This window comes from Triticum aestivum, chromosome 2A, assembly GCF_018294505.1.
Source record: "Triticum aestivum cultivar Chinese Spring chromosome 2A, IWGSC CS RefSeq v2.1, whole genome shotgun sequence".
NCBI lineage: Eukaryota > Viridiplantae > Streptophyta > Magnoliopsida > Poales > Poaceae > Triticum > Triticum aestivum.
Genome location: NC_057797.1, coordinates 677,114,482 through 677,131,727, shown reverse-complemented (window position 1 = coordinate 677,131,727; position 17,246 = coordinate 677,114,482). Strand labels below are relative to the sequence as shown.

Here is a 17,246-nt window from a genome sequence, read left to right as displayed (position 1 = left end):
TTCACACGCAAAGCTGATTCGTGGGACGTGCTCTAGGAAAATACACCAAAAAGACCCAAATCAGATTCTGGCTTATTAAGCTCATTTGAAATAGTTGTTCGTTTCAGATTCAACAAATAAGGTCAAAATCTGGGTAAAAAGAATCACGACATGAGGACCGACGTCCCGCTTACCTTTTTTTCTCCCACAACAAAGGGAAGAGTCCTAGTCCAAACCGAGGCAAGGGCCCCGTGGTTACCTTTTTCTCTCCTATACAAAAGGGCCTCGATTGCGCGCTCTTCCGCCCGCTTCGTACGTCTTTCCCGTGCTCTCCTCAGACTACCCACAGTGGGAGTAATATAGGTGGTAACATATATTTATCTAGGCAAAATAGATGATGTGGCATGTAATTAATGAAGAAAGAAAGGCATGTGGTAACATAGCTAGTTACTCCCTCCGTCCGGGTTTATTAGGCCTCTCAGCATCACAAGCATGTCCCTTTTTATAAGGCCTTGCTTTGGAAAGGTGCATGCATGCAGCCATTTCATTGGTTGCATTGAAAGTCATTATTGTTGGTGCTAAGGCCGGAAAATTAATACACTTCATGCATGCTTTTTCATTGGCTGCATGCATGTGAGAGAGTGCATTGGGAGTAGAATGAAAGAATTAATGTGAGCAAATTACTATGTGTCTTGGTCTAAAAGAAGTTGTCTTTAGGCCTAATAAACCCGGACGGAGGAAGTACTATAACATCACACATATCAAAAAAAAATCTATAACGTAATAAATGAAATGATGCATGACACGACACATATGTTACTACCCACCGTAAAGGTAGTAACATAGACTAGTATCATATACATGTTACTACTCCAAATTATTCCCCACTGTGATTAGTCTCAAGCAAACCCCAACCCCCTGAGCGCGGCGATGGGATGCACAGCGTCGGCCACGCGCCACGCCAAGAAGACGGGGCAGGCCTCCCACCTCTCGACCAAGACGGCGCAGGGCTCGCCCGTGGCCGCGAACACGGTGCAGGTGCGGCGGGGCTGGGGCTCTCACGTGTTCGAGATCCCAGGGTACAGCCAGCACCGCGACCGAGTCGGAGACCTCAACGCCGTAGCGTCGCCCGTGTTCGCCGTCGGAGGATACGACTGGCAGATTTTGTTCTGCCCCGTAGGAATCCTGGATCATGTGAAAGACTATGTGCAAGTGTTCCTACTTCTATGCAGTAAGGACAAGGACGCCAGGGTGAGGGCGTCCTTTCAGCTCAGCCTGGTGAACGTGGCCGGATGCTCGCCGCCGCATACCATGACCAGGACACACGGTTACGATTCCGGCAGTAACTTCTTCTCCGGCTTCCTCGAGTTCATGGGAGGAGCGAGCTGGAGGCGTCGCCTTACCTCCGGGACGACCGCCTCACCATTGAGTGTGTCATCACCATTGCCGAGGACGCCAAGCCGTTTAAGGTGCCGCCGTCCGACATCACGGAGCATCTCGAGAAACTGTTGCGCGGGAAAGAGGGCGCCGACGTAGTTTTCGAGGTCCAAAGGGAAGCTTTTCCTGCCCACAAGGTGGTGCTTGCGATGCGGTCGCCGGTCTTCAAAGCGGAGCTGTATGGCGCGAGGAGAGAAAAGGACACGAGGCATATTACCATTGCTGACATGCAGCCCGCTGTCTTTGAGGGCCTGCTCCATTTTATATACACTGATTCACTGCCCGCCATGGATGATCTTGGCCCAGATGGCTACCAGGAGACTATCAGGCATTTGCTTGTCGCGGCAGATCGGTATGCCATGGAGAGGCTTAAGATTATATGTGAAAGCATCCTCTGTGAGAACATTGATGCCAAGACCGTGGTGACTACATTCGCTTTGGCTTATCAGCATCACTGTGGCAGGTTGAATGATGCTTGCATTCAATTTATTGCCTCTTTGAGTACAGTGGAAACCAATGACCTGATGGCAAGCCAAGGGTATGTTGAGCTCATAGCAAAATGTCCTTTGGCTTTAGTTGAACTGTTGCAGAAGACAATTAGGCTCGTTGAATCAAACTCTTCAGCTCATTTTGGTAGTCTAGTCGCATAAATAGTACTCCTGCTAGCTTGTTACTACTTCTCTAGTGTGTTTTTGTTCGTCGGAAAATTATATCAGGATATAAACAAACTACTGCGCCATCTTGTGTTTTCTCTACTGCTCGTCGAATCTGTTAACATGTCACTACTGCACTAGAACAATCAAATGCAGAAAGCATTAGAAGATCGTTTCCAGGATTAAGACTGCAGCTAAATCATCTCAGCCAAATCGTAATGTTTAGGCCGGCCAGAAATATCTCCTGTGTGTAAACAAAAAGGGATATGCAGCGCACTCCCCATCCTCCATATCCCAAAATGAACAGAAAGCACCTAGATTCAAAACGGCACCAAATGATAAAACTAGCAGCTAAGAGCATCTTCTGTCAGCTTGTGTCGGACGACCTTTGTACACCAAGCTATACTCACTGGTCTTTCACTTGATTAATCGGAATGAGAATGGTCCCAGGATTGGCCTCATCTTCGGTCCACTCGACTGATTTCTTCTCCAGAAACTTCTCAACCTGCGGTCATTCAAGTTCATTAGTAAGTTATATAAGACATACAGTACTATCTACATGCAAAATCAGCTATTCAAATGAATCCTGCGATTTGTAAATTGTTTGACATGACCCACCAGAATGAATTATCTATCAGATTTATAAAGCTCATTCATAACAAAAACAAATAACATATTCACAAGCATTGGCCAAACAAACGTTCCAATAAAGCAGGCATGGAAAGTGAATCATGGGCAGTGCACACACAAACTTCAGGCACACTTCCATTCAATCTCGTTGAAGGCACCACAAAGGATAAGACAGAATATCGCAACCCAGAGGAAAAAAGAAACAAGGATAAGAATTAAGCAGGGTTCCTTAAATCACAAGCATACACCAGCATGGTTCTGAGAATTTTCTACTATTCAATAATAACTAATGTACAACATCTGCACATTAACTGAATACAATTAATATTTCAAGTTCCCCCGTGTTAAACTCGGATTATCTTTATAACTTTATATGACATAATTTTGCAAAATCTGGTCATTGGCTTGATTAATGAGCTTGCAACGAAACACAACTGGAGAAATTTGGAAAAACACAATATGGCCCCAAAATGAAATTAAGCAATCATCTGACGCATTGTATATTAGAGTAAAACACCTAGATGTTAGTATTTTTTTTACTATCAGTACTTTGGATAAAACAGAAGTAGTTCATTGCAGGGATTTATTTCTGGATCATGAAGTAGTTCATTGCAGGGATTTATTTCTGGATCATGAAGTAGTTCATTGCAGGGATTTATTTCTGGATCATGCATGCAGCTAGTGCAAATTCAGAATTAAAACTCAGTTAGCCGGTTATTTTGAACATCACACCTTCCTTCTTCTTTGTCCCATCTTGAAAGTGCCATCGTCAACACCAATAATAACTCTCAAATTCTCAAAAGCTGCAAAATTTGGTAAATCAAATTACTCCTATCAAAAGAAGTCAGAAACTCGAAGGGTCATGTACCGATTTCATTACATGGGATGTTAGCCAACTGCCTAAGATGAAGTCTCAGAAGATTTGCTACGTTTGCTGCATCCTGTGAGCGCAGATCAAGACATAACTCATTTTTGGACTCTTGTCTGCAGCAAGACCAAAAGGTTGATTCTGTCAATTCGGACTCACATATTTCATCATCACAAATTCATATTACACAAATATAATCCAATAACTTTCAGCCCATATGAGAAAAGAAGTGCACTTACTTGGACTTGGTGATCTCAGCAGCAGATTTTTCATCAGATAATCGAGCCATCCTATAATAGTTTTTTCCCTAGAAAGCCCACAGAAAAGTGATTTAGCACTAAAGCTTGAAACACTTTCATCAAATTTTGTTAATCCCTCCAGTAGCTCAGCAATAATTATCCCTTGCCCAAAAAGACAGGTAACACTTACTTCTGTCATAAGATACTCGGCTTCTTTCTTGTTACCCTCCCTAAAAGCATCAACAGCCTGTAATTTTCAGAATAATATCTTCAGTATAGATGAAAAAACAACAACTATATGCACAAAATAAAAAATAACAAGTAAATCATCATCATGGAGACACCCCTGACCTTCCCGTAGTACTGCTTCATCATATCCCAGTGCTGCTTTGCAGCCTTACGATAGTTCTGGTAATCATCCTCATCGCGCACAACTGGTTCTACATGTACCCAAAATACATAAATGATAGTGATGAACATCATAAATGGTTCATAGCATGAAACAAGAATCAGAGACCAGCTGACTTAGAGAGGCTTCATATTCACAGTTTTTAAAAATTACTCCCTCTGTAAAGAAATATAAGAGCATTTAGATCACTACTTTAGTGATCTAAACACTCATATTTGTTTACTGAAGGAGTACTTTTAAAATGATGTTCATGAAGCATACAACACAAACAAAACCATTTGCTGATTATGTATGTCTGACCATATTTCAGCCCGAAAAAGCCATATGACATCAGTACAGAATAAGTATGTTAACTGGTTATGTACTTTAATTATGTCAAATCGAATACATCTGGTAACATCAGTATCAAGCTGCAAAGGTTTTGTAACCTAACAATAACTGGTTCCTTGGAATCATTGTAATATGTTACTAAAGTATAGAATAAGCAAAAAAAATCATATGCAGATGTCATTCCTAAGTCCAAGAATATATCAACTATTTCAAGAACAGGTAGCAAGGAGTAATTGTAGCTTTTCCATCATGCATTGCCGAAGGAGTACGTGTGACCAAAATCCTAATACATACATTCAGTACAAAGATGTGAATGAAAGTAGCATTTTCTTATTCGGGATCTTGCTTTTCATGGTTCTCATCTCTGCAACTCGGGATTTTCGTGAGAGAACCAGATCCAAGTTGGTGAATCATTATGGCCAAGAGCTCAGCATTACTGATAGCTTTAATTTATGCATAGGATAGAGAGAAAATAATATTTTATTACTTTTACATTGCTGAACAGAGCTCTTTAGCATAGTGAGCTGAATTTTTAATGCATGATAGTTGGTTTATCTGTCAGCTTTAAAAGATCTAGAGCTTTGCGTCAACAGTAAATATTGTTATTACATGATTAACTAACAATGTTGATGCAACTTTCTGCCAGGTCTTTTCCTCAAAAAGTACATAATTTAACAAAAAATTACAAAAAAAAGGAGGTCCAAGCATAAACAATATACCTATGCTGCCTAGGATAATTTTCACCGGAAGATCTGTAGAGGGTGGTGAAATGTCCTCAAGAGGTTTTACGACTGGTTTCTGATCTGGAACTCTCCTTCGATTTGCGCCCAATTCATACCGCCTTACTTTTGGTTCCTCCTCAGATCTTTCAGGTGCAGTGAATATTGATTCTAGTAACTCTCCAGGGGTAATCTGTGGTCTTGGGTTAAGTCACCATCCACGCAAAGAGAAATGACGGATGAAGCAAAAAGTCACATTCGTGATGGAACAAAAAGGAATAAACCAGTAACAAAGAGAGGAAAGTACAAACCTAGATGTGTATTGTGATCCTAGGCAACTCCCCATGGAAAAAGAGGATTCTACCGCCATGTCCTGCAAAAGAAATATATTTGGGCTAAATATCAATCAAATCCTTATAACATGTTTACCAAATGAAAGTGCATCCTTGTTCCTAAATATAAGCCTTTTTAGAGATTCCAATACAAACTACATACAGAGCAAAATGAGTGATCTACACTCTAAAATACGTCTATATACATCCGTGTGTAGTCCGTATTGAAATCTCTAAAAGGCTTATATTTAGGGACGGAGGGAGTGGAACATAATTATTTGTCAAAATATCCAGCCTACAGAAGGAACCTTTGCATGCACTAGCATTGGAATGGACCACAAAGTGATAGTATCCAGGGTACTCGACTCGACTACGAACTTCAATCTTACAACTCAACAAAAATGCATCAACACAAGAAAATGATCAAATGATACGGTAAAAGGGAACAACTAAAGCCAGTTTCCAAAATTTCAGTAAGTAATGGCGCAGCAATTCATAACAAACAAGCAGTCCGTCAGAAGATTTCAGCTGAACAGCACAGAGAATTAACAAGCACTATAGAAAGAAAGCTCAATACAAAAACTATGAAGTTCAAACAAAACCATATGGGAGATGCCAAATCAGTAAGAAGGGGAAGGGGGTGAACAAGCTTACTTGTACTGCAATATGCTCATTCTCTGGCCTTTTGCCTAGATCTTTTGTAGAAAATGACATTAATTCCTCCATGCTCTGCATAAAATTGCAGTCAATACCATGCCAAAAAACATACGGTATATGAAGCTGCCTACTATAAAGCCAGAAATATAAACCCTTCTGCCACATTAATGACAATCAGGACCAAACAGAAAGTGCATAATCTTGACAGCAACGATCTATCATTACCTTCTTCATGTCATACCCACAGCTGCCTGCAAAAACAATTCAGCAGTTAGCACATTAAAAATGTGGCTTCAAATAACACTTTTTGGATAAAATGACTTTGCATTGCACAAAAAGTTTACCTAGAACATCACGGATCACTTCCATGTTGAGCTTAAAACCTTCTCCAAGCATAGAAAATAGGAATTCCTCAACATCTCTGTTATTCAAAGTCTCTCTCTTTGGTGCAGAATCAGATTCATCTGTTTTCAAATCATCTCGCATGTACTCTGGCAGTTCAACCTTTATAGGTTTTCCTTTTCCTGGTGCTGTATTGGCAGGAGCTGTAGTAGCTCGGGCAGATCCTTTTCCTAACATGCTGGATACAGTGCCAAATGAAGCACTAGACTTCTGTGACTTCTCACGTGTTCTTGTTTGGCTTGAATTCTCCACAGAGCTTTCTTCAGCTGCTTTCCCGACACAGGAAAGATTCCTTGTTTGGTTTGAGTTGTCCAGAGAATTTTCCTCAACTGCCTTACCAAACTGGGGAAGATTGGTCTCAACGCTCGAGTCAACTTCATCACTCTGGGGCATCGAAAGTTGAAGGTCAGTCAAGAAATCCCCAGCTTTGTTGACATTGCCATTTGCTCTGCAGTATGCATTGGCTATATCTTCAAGTGAAAAGGCACAACTGAAAGCATCAAGCAATGCATTAAGTGCCCTTGTCTCTTCATCACTGGTTGAAGCCAGTGAACTGGAAAGATCCATGGTGAGGACCCTCCTGAAAGAAGAACCAAGTAAAATATATTTGAGCCTGCTCAACAGAAGAATATGAAGTGTATTTCAAATGAACAGGACAAACATTAACTCCAGTGCACATATTTATCGATACACAAAACTGTAGAAGTTCAAAAAAATGGTAAAACTTCAAAAATACATTACACAGTGCAAATTCAATGCACTGCCTGATTCATCTTAGATACTACTTACAAACCATGCAACAGAACATAACAATGGTCAGTTGAGTCTGAGACGCTGTGTTATTTTCGTACTTGGTTATCTCTGTAACCAATGAAGTAATGATTGTCCTTATGGCAGGTAATAGCAAAGTTAATTATATCAAATAGAATGAACCACTAACTGTAACATGTTTGGTGCATAATCATGATTTTGGTACAAAACGTGGGCAACATACTGAAATAGAATAAACTTTATGGTCCTTGAAGAATCTCAGTCTCGGCATTTGAGGTTACAATGTTTTTTCAGAAACCGAATATTCTTCACGCGCTTATAATGGAAATCATAATCCACAGGGATATATCCTACCCAAAGGGTAACAGAGAGAAGTGTTACCACCCGGACTCCTAGAGCCAGCAACAGAAACAACCGGCAGAAATCAAAACGAATCCAAGCAACAAACTAAAACCACCATTGTTACTGCACGTTGACACTCCTTACAACTATAGACGACGGATCAAAGCCAGAACAAAAACCACCAAAATAAATGGCGAATCAGGGTTGCCTGGATAAAACAACAAACAGCTTGCAAGCACAAACCACAAACCTGTTGCAGATTATATACAGAAACAGGGCGAACAAACTTACTAGCATCTCAACAGAAGAATATCAAGAGTGCATTTCAAATGAACAGGAGAAATATGAACTGTAGTGCACATATTTATCAATACAAGAAACAGTAGAAGTTTCAAAACAAATGGTAAAACTCCAAAAATACATTACACAGTGCCAATTCAAATGCACTGTGTGATTCATCTTAGATGCTACTTACAAAAACATGCAATAGAACATAACAATTGTCAGTTGAGTCTGAGATGCTGTGTTGTTTTCTTGCTAGGTTATCTCTGTAAATAATGAAGTACAGATCATCCTTACGGCAGGTAATAGTAAAGCTAATGATATCAAATAGAATGAACCACTAACCGTAATATGTTTGGTGCATAATCATGATATTGGTACAAACTGTGTGTGATAGACTGAAAGAGAATGAACTGTATGGTCCTATAAGAATCTCATAATCTCAGCACAGAAACAACATGAAGGGTCACAACAATAACATGATGGCACGCATTTGATGTTCCAATATTTTTCAGAAACCGGACATTCTTCAGGCGCTTGATGGGAATCATAATTCACAGGGATATATCCTACCGGAAGGGAACAGATAGAAGCGTTGCCACCCGTACTCCTGGAGGTAGCAACAGAAACAACCGGCACAAATCAAAACGAATCCAAGCAACAAACTAAAACCACCACTGCTACCGCGCGATGCCAGTCCTCAGAACCTATAGACGACGGGTCAAAACCACAACAAAACCCACGAAAACAAATGACGAATCAGGGTTGCCTGGGTAAACCAACAAGCAGCTTGCAAGCGCAAAACACAACCCTGTCGCAGATTTGCAGAAATGGGCAGAACAAACTTGCACAGATTGTGAATGACAGTTGTGGAATCAACAATCAGGCGCACACGAGGGGCAAGGGAACACCCCGCACGAGAGAGCCGAACTAATCAATCATCCCGAAACGAGGCGGAGAGATCGAATCGGACAACCTAATCCCCACAACTCGCCCCCGAAAAAAAACGAAGCAAACGAGAGCCAGGAGGACCAAATCGAAGCAGAGACCACCGGCATTGCGGAAAATCGGCCTAGGTCTCGAGGAACATGCTCCGAGAATCTCGTGGAGACGGAAATTTCTACAAGGACACCTACTCCGCGTCCATCAGTTTGAGGGGAAAAAACACACCAAACTGCCGAAATGACGGGCCTAACCGCCGCGGACGAGCACAGGAAAGGGAACCGAGCGCGCAACCGAACTGAAATCGAAGATCGCACAGCGCGGCGCGCGCCGCCGCGAGCAACCAAACGAACCCTAACTCGATCGGGAACGGAAGCACCAACCCTGCCGAACAGGCGAACGGCCCCCGAGGGGAAGGCGAAGCACCGGATGCAGCGACGAGCGCGCGGAAGCAAGGGGCGCGTCAGGGCGGGCGCACGTTCTAGAAGGTTCTGGAGGGAGGGAGGTGCTTACGGGTTTGGGAAGACGGCCGCGCCCCTCTCCGCCTGCCGTCCCGCTGCCCCGCTGCTCTCTCGCCAGTCGCCTCCCCCTTTGGTTTGGTTGGCGTCCACTGTACGCCGTCCCCTGGGGTTTAAAGGAGGGAGAGAGAGAGAGGGTGGGCGTCGCTCCGGTTGGGGTATGACGAGTGGGGCCCGCGCCCGATGCTTCCATTGAAGAGGGAACTCCTCGTGTTACTGGTCCCACGTGCTGTACCTGCCCACCCCATCGCCAGCGCAAGATTTTTTATGCTTTAATTTGAATCGGGCCGTGTGAATTTTCTGCTGTGGTTGAATGTTCGGTATGTAAAAGAGTAAAATATTCTAGTAACATTTGGGACGTGTTTGGTTTAAGTTGTCGCACATTGTCAGTTTGTCACGTCACAAGTTATACCAGTTTGATTGAGTTAGGCCCTGTTTAGTTCCAAATAAATCACCAACTTACAAGTCGAAAAGTGTTAAAAGTGACTTATTTTGCTAAACGGATCCAACTTATAAGTCATCCCAACTTATAAATTATAAGTTGCTCCATCCCAACTTAAAACTTATAAGTCATCCTTTTTATATGGGTCCCATCACCTTTACATTAAAAAACAAGGTGAAATGATGTGGTCAGGTGACTTATAAGTCAGATGACAATCAAACAGACGTGACTTATAAGTCACTGATTTTAAGTCACCTGACTTATGAGTCAGGTGACTTTATTGAAACCAAACACACCCTTGTCTTCTTGCCACACTTGTGGCAATATTTTATTTATGTCACATCACAAGTTAGACCACGCATTACATCCAACAAGAGCGAGATGCAGCGGCCTTGCTCGTGCTATACACATCGGCACTGGACACCGTTTCACTTGATGTACTGTTTCTAGGAGCCGCACGGGTTGGGTAGGAAATTTTGGTCTTCGTCGTTGCCATTAGACCACCTGTCACATGCTGGACCGAAGAAATATCTCGGTTTTTTGTTTGTACCGTCACCAAAAAACACCTCCCCGGGAACTCCCGTTACCTTCCTCACAAAGAAACCTCACGTCTTCCTCTTCCTCGCCGCAACCACTACTTCCAATTCTCTGCCACTGCAACCATCTCCCAAAAGCGTTGCCTCTTTACGATGTTGTGCCATCGCACCACCTCCACTCGTGATGTTTTGCTCCAGCCTCCTCCTTCTCTATCTCCGCGTCGAGCTCGGCGAAGAACGCGTCGGACGCCGTCTGCTCCTGTCGGAGAACTATCGGTTGGCCTCCACATAGGCCTCATCCTGGATGGCCTGCTACTCTACCATCTCTATGGCTTGGGCTATGGCGAATTCCGCCTCTGCCATGTTGAACCCCGAAGCAGGCTGCTCCGCTTGGTCCTCCTCCAGATCCGCCACCTCCATCATCTCCGGCGACTGCTCTCCCTCCTTCTTCATCGGCTGCTGCTTCTCCTCCTCCGGCTCCGGCGAGTCCGGAGGCAACCTGGCAGCAATGCGGGCGACGTGCCTTGCCTAGATCTCCTCTGCGATCTGCCTTCGGCGTGAGCATGGCGTACATGGTGATCTTCCGCCAAACCATGGCGATGCCGGAGAGCATGGGATAGCGGTGGGGGGAGGTGGACGGGCTCGGGTGGCGGCCCGGAGAGGGAGAAGGTGTAACGCCCCGTGACCGATGTGCCAGGTGTCGTCCAGTTATTCGCTGTTGTTGCTTTGTCATTGCTTGCGTGTCATGCATTGCATATCATGTCTTTATGTGCATTTCATTTGCATACGTGTTCGTCTCATGCATCCGAGCATTTTCCCTGTTGTCCGTTTTGCATTCCGGCGCTCCGTTCTCCTCCGGTGGTCATTTCTACCTTCTTATTGTGTGTGGGGATTAAACATTTCCGGATTGGACCGAGACTTTCCAAGCGGCCCTGGTTTACTACCGGTAGACCGCCTGTCAAGTTTCGTACCATTTGGACTTCGTTTGATACTCCAACGGTTAACCGAGGGACCGAGAAGGCCTCGTGTGTGTTGCAGCCCAACAGCCCTCCAATTTGGCCCAAAACCCACCTAAACCCTCTCCATCGTCTAGAGCGTTCGATCACGATCGCGTGGCCGCAAACCACACCACATTTGGACTCTCCTAGCTCCCTCTACCTATAAATATGTGGCCATCCCCAAAATTCTCGCGGATGAAACCCTAACCTTCTTCTCCATCGCGCCGCCGGACACATCCCACCGCGCCCGGACATGTCCGTTTCGTCCCGCCGCTGCGTCCAGCCAACCTGCGCGCGACACGTGGCCCCGCCAGTCCCTCCGCCGCCGCGGCCCGCGAGGCCCACGGCCGGCCCGCCTGGCCCGCGCATCTCCGCCGCCCGCGCCCGTTCGCAACCGCCGCCGCCCGAGCGCCGCTGCTCTCGCCGCCGGCCGCCGCCTCCACCATGCAGCGCCGCGCGCCGCCCGCCGGATCCGCCGCCGCCGCACTCGCGCGCCCCGTGCGCCGTCCTTTCCCGCCGCCTACAGCGCGCCGCGCCGCCGCCGCCTCACCGGTCCAGCGCCACCGTGCCGACTCGCCGCAGCCGACCATCGCCGGCGAACGCGCCGCACGCCGCCCCCTCTTCACCGGCGCCGCCCCCGCGCCATGCCCGCAAGGACCTTCCCCGACCCCCACCGCGGTCGCCCCGGCGTCTCACGGTTGGATCCGCCATTCCGGCGATCGCTGGAGTTCAAGCCCGCCTCGCCGGAGTCCGTACCTCGTCGGAGAAGAGGGTGGACCAGATCCACCGGGATCCCATCCAAACATGTCCCATCTCGGATCTGCACCGCCCCGTCCCGGATCCCTCCGTCCCGCGTTGACTTTCGCGGAGGTGATAAATTCGTCTAAGTCCTGATATTCCCAGATTCACATGCCTATGTTCATCATGCCGCAACTTTGCATCCGTAGCTCCGTTTTTGGCATATAGCATACCAAAATGTTCCCCTCAGAGAGTACATCATTTCATTCCATTGCATCATTTTCATTTGAGTTCATCTTGATGCCCGAAATGCTGTTAGAAGAGTGCTACTTGAGATAATTGTCAGATCTGCTGCTCCATTTAGTTATTTGTCATTTTTGCCATGATTATTGTGTGCATGATATGCCCATGAGCTCTACATATGTTTTGTTAAGGGTTTTGCCATCTTTTCATAAGTGCAACCCATGTATTTTTGTGGTGTTTGTGGTGACTAGCACAAGCTTGCCAAGTGAGGCACTTGGTAATTCTGATTTCAGGGACTTAGCATTTCCACTAAGTCCTTGACCTGTTTATCTCATGATGCCATATGTTCATGTTGTTTCCGAGCGATCCGTGCCTCTTTTGAGGATGATCGGTAAGGATGTTTTATTAATCTTGTAGTGCTCTATCCAGCCATGTCTTTGTTTGAAATTTTGGAGCACCCTAGCTTGAGTCAATCGACCTCTACTTTTGCTACTTCGTGAATCTGGGCAGATTGTCAACTTGTTTGCAATTTTGCCGATGATGTTGTAGTTGATCCGTGCATGCTATGCTATTGTTCTTGCCATGTCTAGCTTGCATTTTGTGTATTCTTGATAGATGTATGCTTAGCTTTTCATGACTTGCTCCGTAGTGAGTGCATCGCGCTCGTAAACATGCCTACTTGAGTTATGTTTCAGCATGTGCCAGTTTTCACTAAGTCTGAAAACTGATTATGCTTTTGCTATGTTCACATGCTTGTTAATATATTTTTCTGATCCCTTTTGGCTCAAGGTCACTAAGGGATTTTTGTTAAGCTTTTTGAGAAGCTCCATGCCATGTTTTACTTTGCCATGTTCAGGTCCTGTAGCATGTAGTTTTGTTGCTCCGAAGAGTGCTACCTGATCTGAAATTTCAGACAAGTGTTAATTTCACTAAGTCTGAGATCTGTTTACCATATGCATTTTTGCCATGCTTGTTTGAACCTGTTAATGGATGATTTGGCCGTAGCTCAGTGCTAGACTTTTGTTAAGCATCTTGAATGCATTCCTGCCATGTATTTTGTTGCCATGTTTGGGTGCTGTAGCATGTTCATCTCATTGCATTTAGATGGCTACTTGCTGTATATCGCAGTCCGGTGTCATATTTGAATCGCTTGCCATTTCCAAACCGTAACTCCGATTCCGGTGATCTTTATGTCGTTTTCAAGCGATTTCATCTCACCTTTCCAGTGGCACACTTGGATTTCCATGTTGAGGCCAGGTTCATTCTTTCCTTGTCAAATCATGCATATGCATCGCATACTCCATCCCGCATATCATATCATGTTCATGTGTTGATTGTTTACTATGTTGTGTGCTTCTTTCCGGTGTTGCTTCTTCGGATTGGTTCCGATAACGTCGCATTTGTGAGGATTCGTTTGTCTACGTCTGTTTGTCTTCTTCATGGACTCGTTCTTCTTCCTTGCGGGATCTCAGGCAAGATGATCATACCCTCGAAATCACTTCTATTTTTGCTTGCTAGATGCTCGCTCTTTTGCTATGCCTATGCTGCGATACCTACCACTTGCTTATCATGCCACCCATATTGTTGAACCAAGCCTCTAACCCACCTTGTCCTAGCAAACCGTTGTTTGGCTATGTTACCGCTTTGCTCAGCCCCTCTTATAGCGTTGTTAGTTGCAGGTGAAGATTGAAGTTTTGTTCCTTGTTGGAACATGGAGATGTTGTTCCTCGTTGGAACATGTTTACTTGTTGGGATATCACAATATATCTTATTTAATTAATGCATCTATATACTTGGTAAAGGGTGGAAGGCTCGGCCTTATGCCTGGTGTTTTGTTCCACTCTTGCCGCCCTAGTTTCCGTCATATCGGTGTTATGTTCCCGGATTTTGCATTCCTTACGCGGTTGGGTTATAATGGGAACCCCTTGACAGTTCGCTTTGAATAAAACTCCTCCAGCAAGGCCCAACCTTGGTTTTACCATTCACCACCTAGCCTTTTTCCCTTGGGAGTCGCGCATCCCGAGGGTCATCTTATTTTAACCCCCCACCCCCCCCGGGGCCAGTGCTTGTCTAAGTGTTGGTCCGAACTGAGTAGACTGCGGGGCCACCTCGGGGAAACTTGACGGCTGGTTTTACTCGTAGGATGTCTCATCCGGTGTTGCCCTGAGAACAAGATATGTGCAGCTCCCATCAGGATGTCAGCGCATCGGGCGGCTTTGCTGGACTTGTTTTACCATTGTCGAGGATGTCTTGAAGAACCAGGATACCGAGTCTGATCGGAATGTCTCGGGAGGAGGTATATTCCTTCGTTGACCGTGAGAGCTTATCATGGGCTAAGTTGGGACACCCCTGCAGGGATTTGAACTTTCGAAAGCCATGCCTGCGGTTATGGGCAGATGGGAATTTGTTAATGTCCGGTTGTAAAAAACCTGAAGTTGACCTTAATTAAAATGAATCAACCGCGTGTGTAACCATGATGGTCTCTTTCCGGCGGAGTCCGGGAAGTGAACACGGTTGTTGGAGTTATGCTTGACGTAGGTTGTTTTAGGATCACTTCTTGATCATACTTTCTCGAACGTGCTTTGCCTTATCTTCTCGCTCTCATTTGCGTATGTTAACCACCATATATGCTAGTCGCTTGCTGCAGCTCCACCTCATACTTTTACCTTACCCATAAGCTTAAATAGTCTTGATCGCGAGGGTGCGAGATTGTTGAGTCCCTGTGGCTCACAGATACTTCCAAAACCAGCTTGCAGGTGCCGATGAGTCCATGCAGGTGACGCAACCCAGCTCAAGGAGGAGCTCGATGAAGATCTTGTCCTTTATGTTATTCCGTTTCCAGTTGATCAGTAGTGGATCCCAGTTGGGGTCGATCGGGGACCGTGTCGCATTTGGGGTTCTTCTTTTATTTTGGTTCCTGTAAGTGCATCTAGTGCCACCCCTAGTTGGTTTTGGAGTATTGACGACAAACCTAGTTGAGGGACTAATGTGTTTGTGAGAATTGCGTGATAACACAGGTAGAAGTCCCTCATTGATTCGGTTTTCCTACCAGAGATGACCCCTAAAAATGTATGAAGACATTGAAGTCAAAGGTGGTATATGAAGATATTCACATTGAAGACTATGACAAGAGAAGACACCGCATGAAGCCTATGGAGCTCGAAGACTTAGATATTTCGTAGTTCTTCTTCATTTGTGTTGAGTCATAGGAACCACCGTACTGTTAAGTGGGATCCAAGAGAACCAGTCAGAATGACTGAAGTGATGCCTAACCAAAAACCTATGTCTTCGAGTGAAGACTATGAGAGCGAATCTTGTCCAGAGTCGGACAAGTCAGCTTTACTTGTAGCCCAAGTAAAGTTGCCGTGTGAGTTTGAAATCTGACCGTTGGAACACGTGGCAGTTCCTTAGTGACCCAGGGTCATTTCGGACAAATCAGGTCGGGTTGCCAAGTGGCTATAAATCGCCCACCCCCTACAACCATAAACGGTTGGCTGCTCAGATTGAGAATACGACTTTTGTCATTTGAGAGCAACCCACCTCGAAGCCTTTGAGAAAGATAATTCCTTGCGAGGAAAAAGCCCTAACCACCCAGAGCCAAAGAGAATTAGGCATCACTTAAGTCTTCTTGTCTGAGTGATCTGAAGACTTATTACACTTGAGGACTGTGCATCCTCCAGCCGGTTAGGCGTCGCGTTCTAAGCATCCAAGAGACATTGTGGATTGCCGGTGAACGAAGTCTGTGAAGGTTTGGGAGTCTACCTTGAAGACTTACTAGAGTGATTGGGCGAGGTCTGTGTGACCTTAGCTCAAGGGGAATACGGTGAGGACTGGGTGTCCTGAGCTGCGTGTTCAGGACTGGGTGTCCGGGACTGTGTGTCCTAAGGTTTAAATACCTAGCCACCCTAACCAGACGTACAGTTGTCACAGCAATTGGAACTGGTCCAACAAATCATTGTCTTCAGAGATTCACTGGTTTCATCCTTTCCTTCCCTTTACTTACTGATTACTCCTTATGAAGTCATTGTATGATTGCCTTATCTTTTGTCTTCACTGGGTGACTACTTGTTCTGATTGGCTTCATAATATCTTCCTACCTGATCCTTACTACCTAGCTGCTATCAGTCATTGTGCTTTCACTTCATTGAATACCTGACTATGGTTTGCCTAGTGTAGTCTACCTTCCGCTGCATGGTAATAGGCTTATGTCTATCGTTAGTCTTCAAAACTTCCACGTTTTGAAGACTTCCATAAAAATCGCCTATTCACCCCCCCCTCTAGTCAATATAACGCACTTTCAATTGATATCAGAGCAAGGTGCTCCCTTGTTCTGTGTGATTCGATTTAACCACCTGGAGTTTTAGCTATGTCGACTGCAGGGATAATTAAAGTCTCTGCTGCATGCCCCGTCTTCGATGGAACTGAATATCCCTACTGGAAGAATAAGATGTGCATGCATCTTGAAGCCATTGACGTCGACCTATGGTATGTCGTCAAGAACAGCGTTCCCAAGGCTGGAGAAGGTGTCACTGATGCTGATGTCAAGAAGTTCGTTCAACTGGACTCTACTGCCAAGAATATCATCTGTGGTCATCTGACTAAAGGATAGTATGGCCGTGTGAGTGCTTTGGAAACATCTAAGCTGGTCTGGGACTGGCTCTCCAAGGTCAATGAAGGCGTCTCAACCCAGAGAGATCAAAGAATCAGCGTCCTTCGCAACCTCTTCAACCGCTTCAAGCGAAATGACAATGAGAACGTCCAGCTCACATTTGACCGACT

General features: G+C 45.2%; 1 protein-coding gene and 1 pseudogene across 1 annotated transcript; one reads left to right on the top strand and one right to left on the bottom strand.

Moving 5' to 3' along the window:
- Positions 1–909: 909 nt before the first annotated feature.
- On the top strand, positions 910–2,140 carry LOC123191832 (BTB/POZ and MATH domain-containing protein 2-like; annotated as a pseudogene).
- Positions 2,141–2,251: 111 nt separating this feature from the next.
- On the bottom strand, positions 2,252–9,663 carry LOC123190156 (putative nuclear RNA export factor SDE5). The gene is made up of 12 exons (XM_044602749.1): positions 9,506–9,663; positions 6,598–7,235; positions 6,479–6,504; positions 6,251–6,325; positions 5,576–5,637; positions 5,265–5,464; positions 4,158–4,246; positions 3,997–4,053; positions 3,807–3,874; positions 3,580–3,683; positions 3,432–3,502; positions 2,252–2,574 (listed from the first exon to the last, which is right to left on the bottom strand). Exons 2-12 carry the CDS (start codon positions 7,220–7,222, stop codon positions 2,476–2,478), a joined length of 1,476 nt encoding a protein of 491 aa, XP_044458684.1. The 5' UTR covers positions 7,223–7,235; positions 9,506–9,663; the 3' UTR covers positions 2,252–2,475.
- Positions 9,664–17,246: the final 7,583 nt, after the last annotated feature.

Bases quoted from the DNA above. Each gene is read 5' to 3' on its own strand.
- LOC123190156 (XM_044602749.1), bottom strand. From the start codon at position 7,222: ATGGATCTTTCCAGTTCACTGGCTTCAACCAGTGATGAAGAGACAAGG. The intron at 6,505-6,597 runs GTAAACTTTTTG...TTGTTTTTGCAG, and splicing joins AGTGATCCGTGATGTTCTAG to GCAGCTGTGGGTATGACATG. The intron at 4,247-5,264 runs GTATATTGTTTA...GGGTACATGTAG, and splicing joins AATTATCCTAGGCAGCATAG to AACCAGTTGTGCGCGATGAG.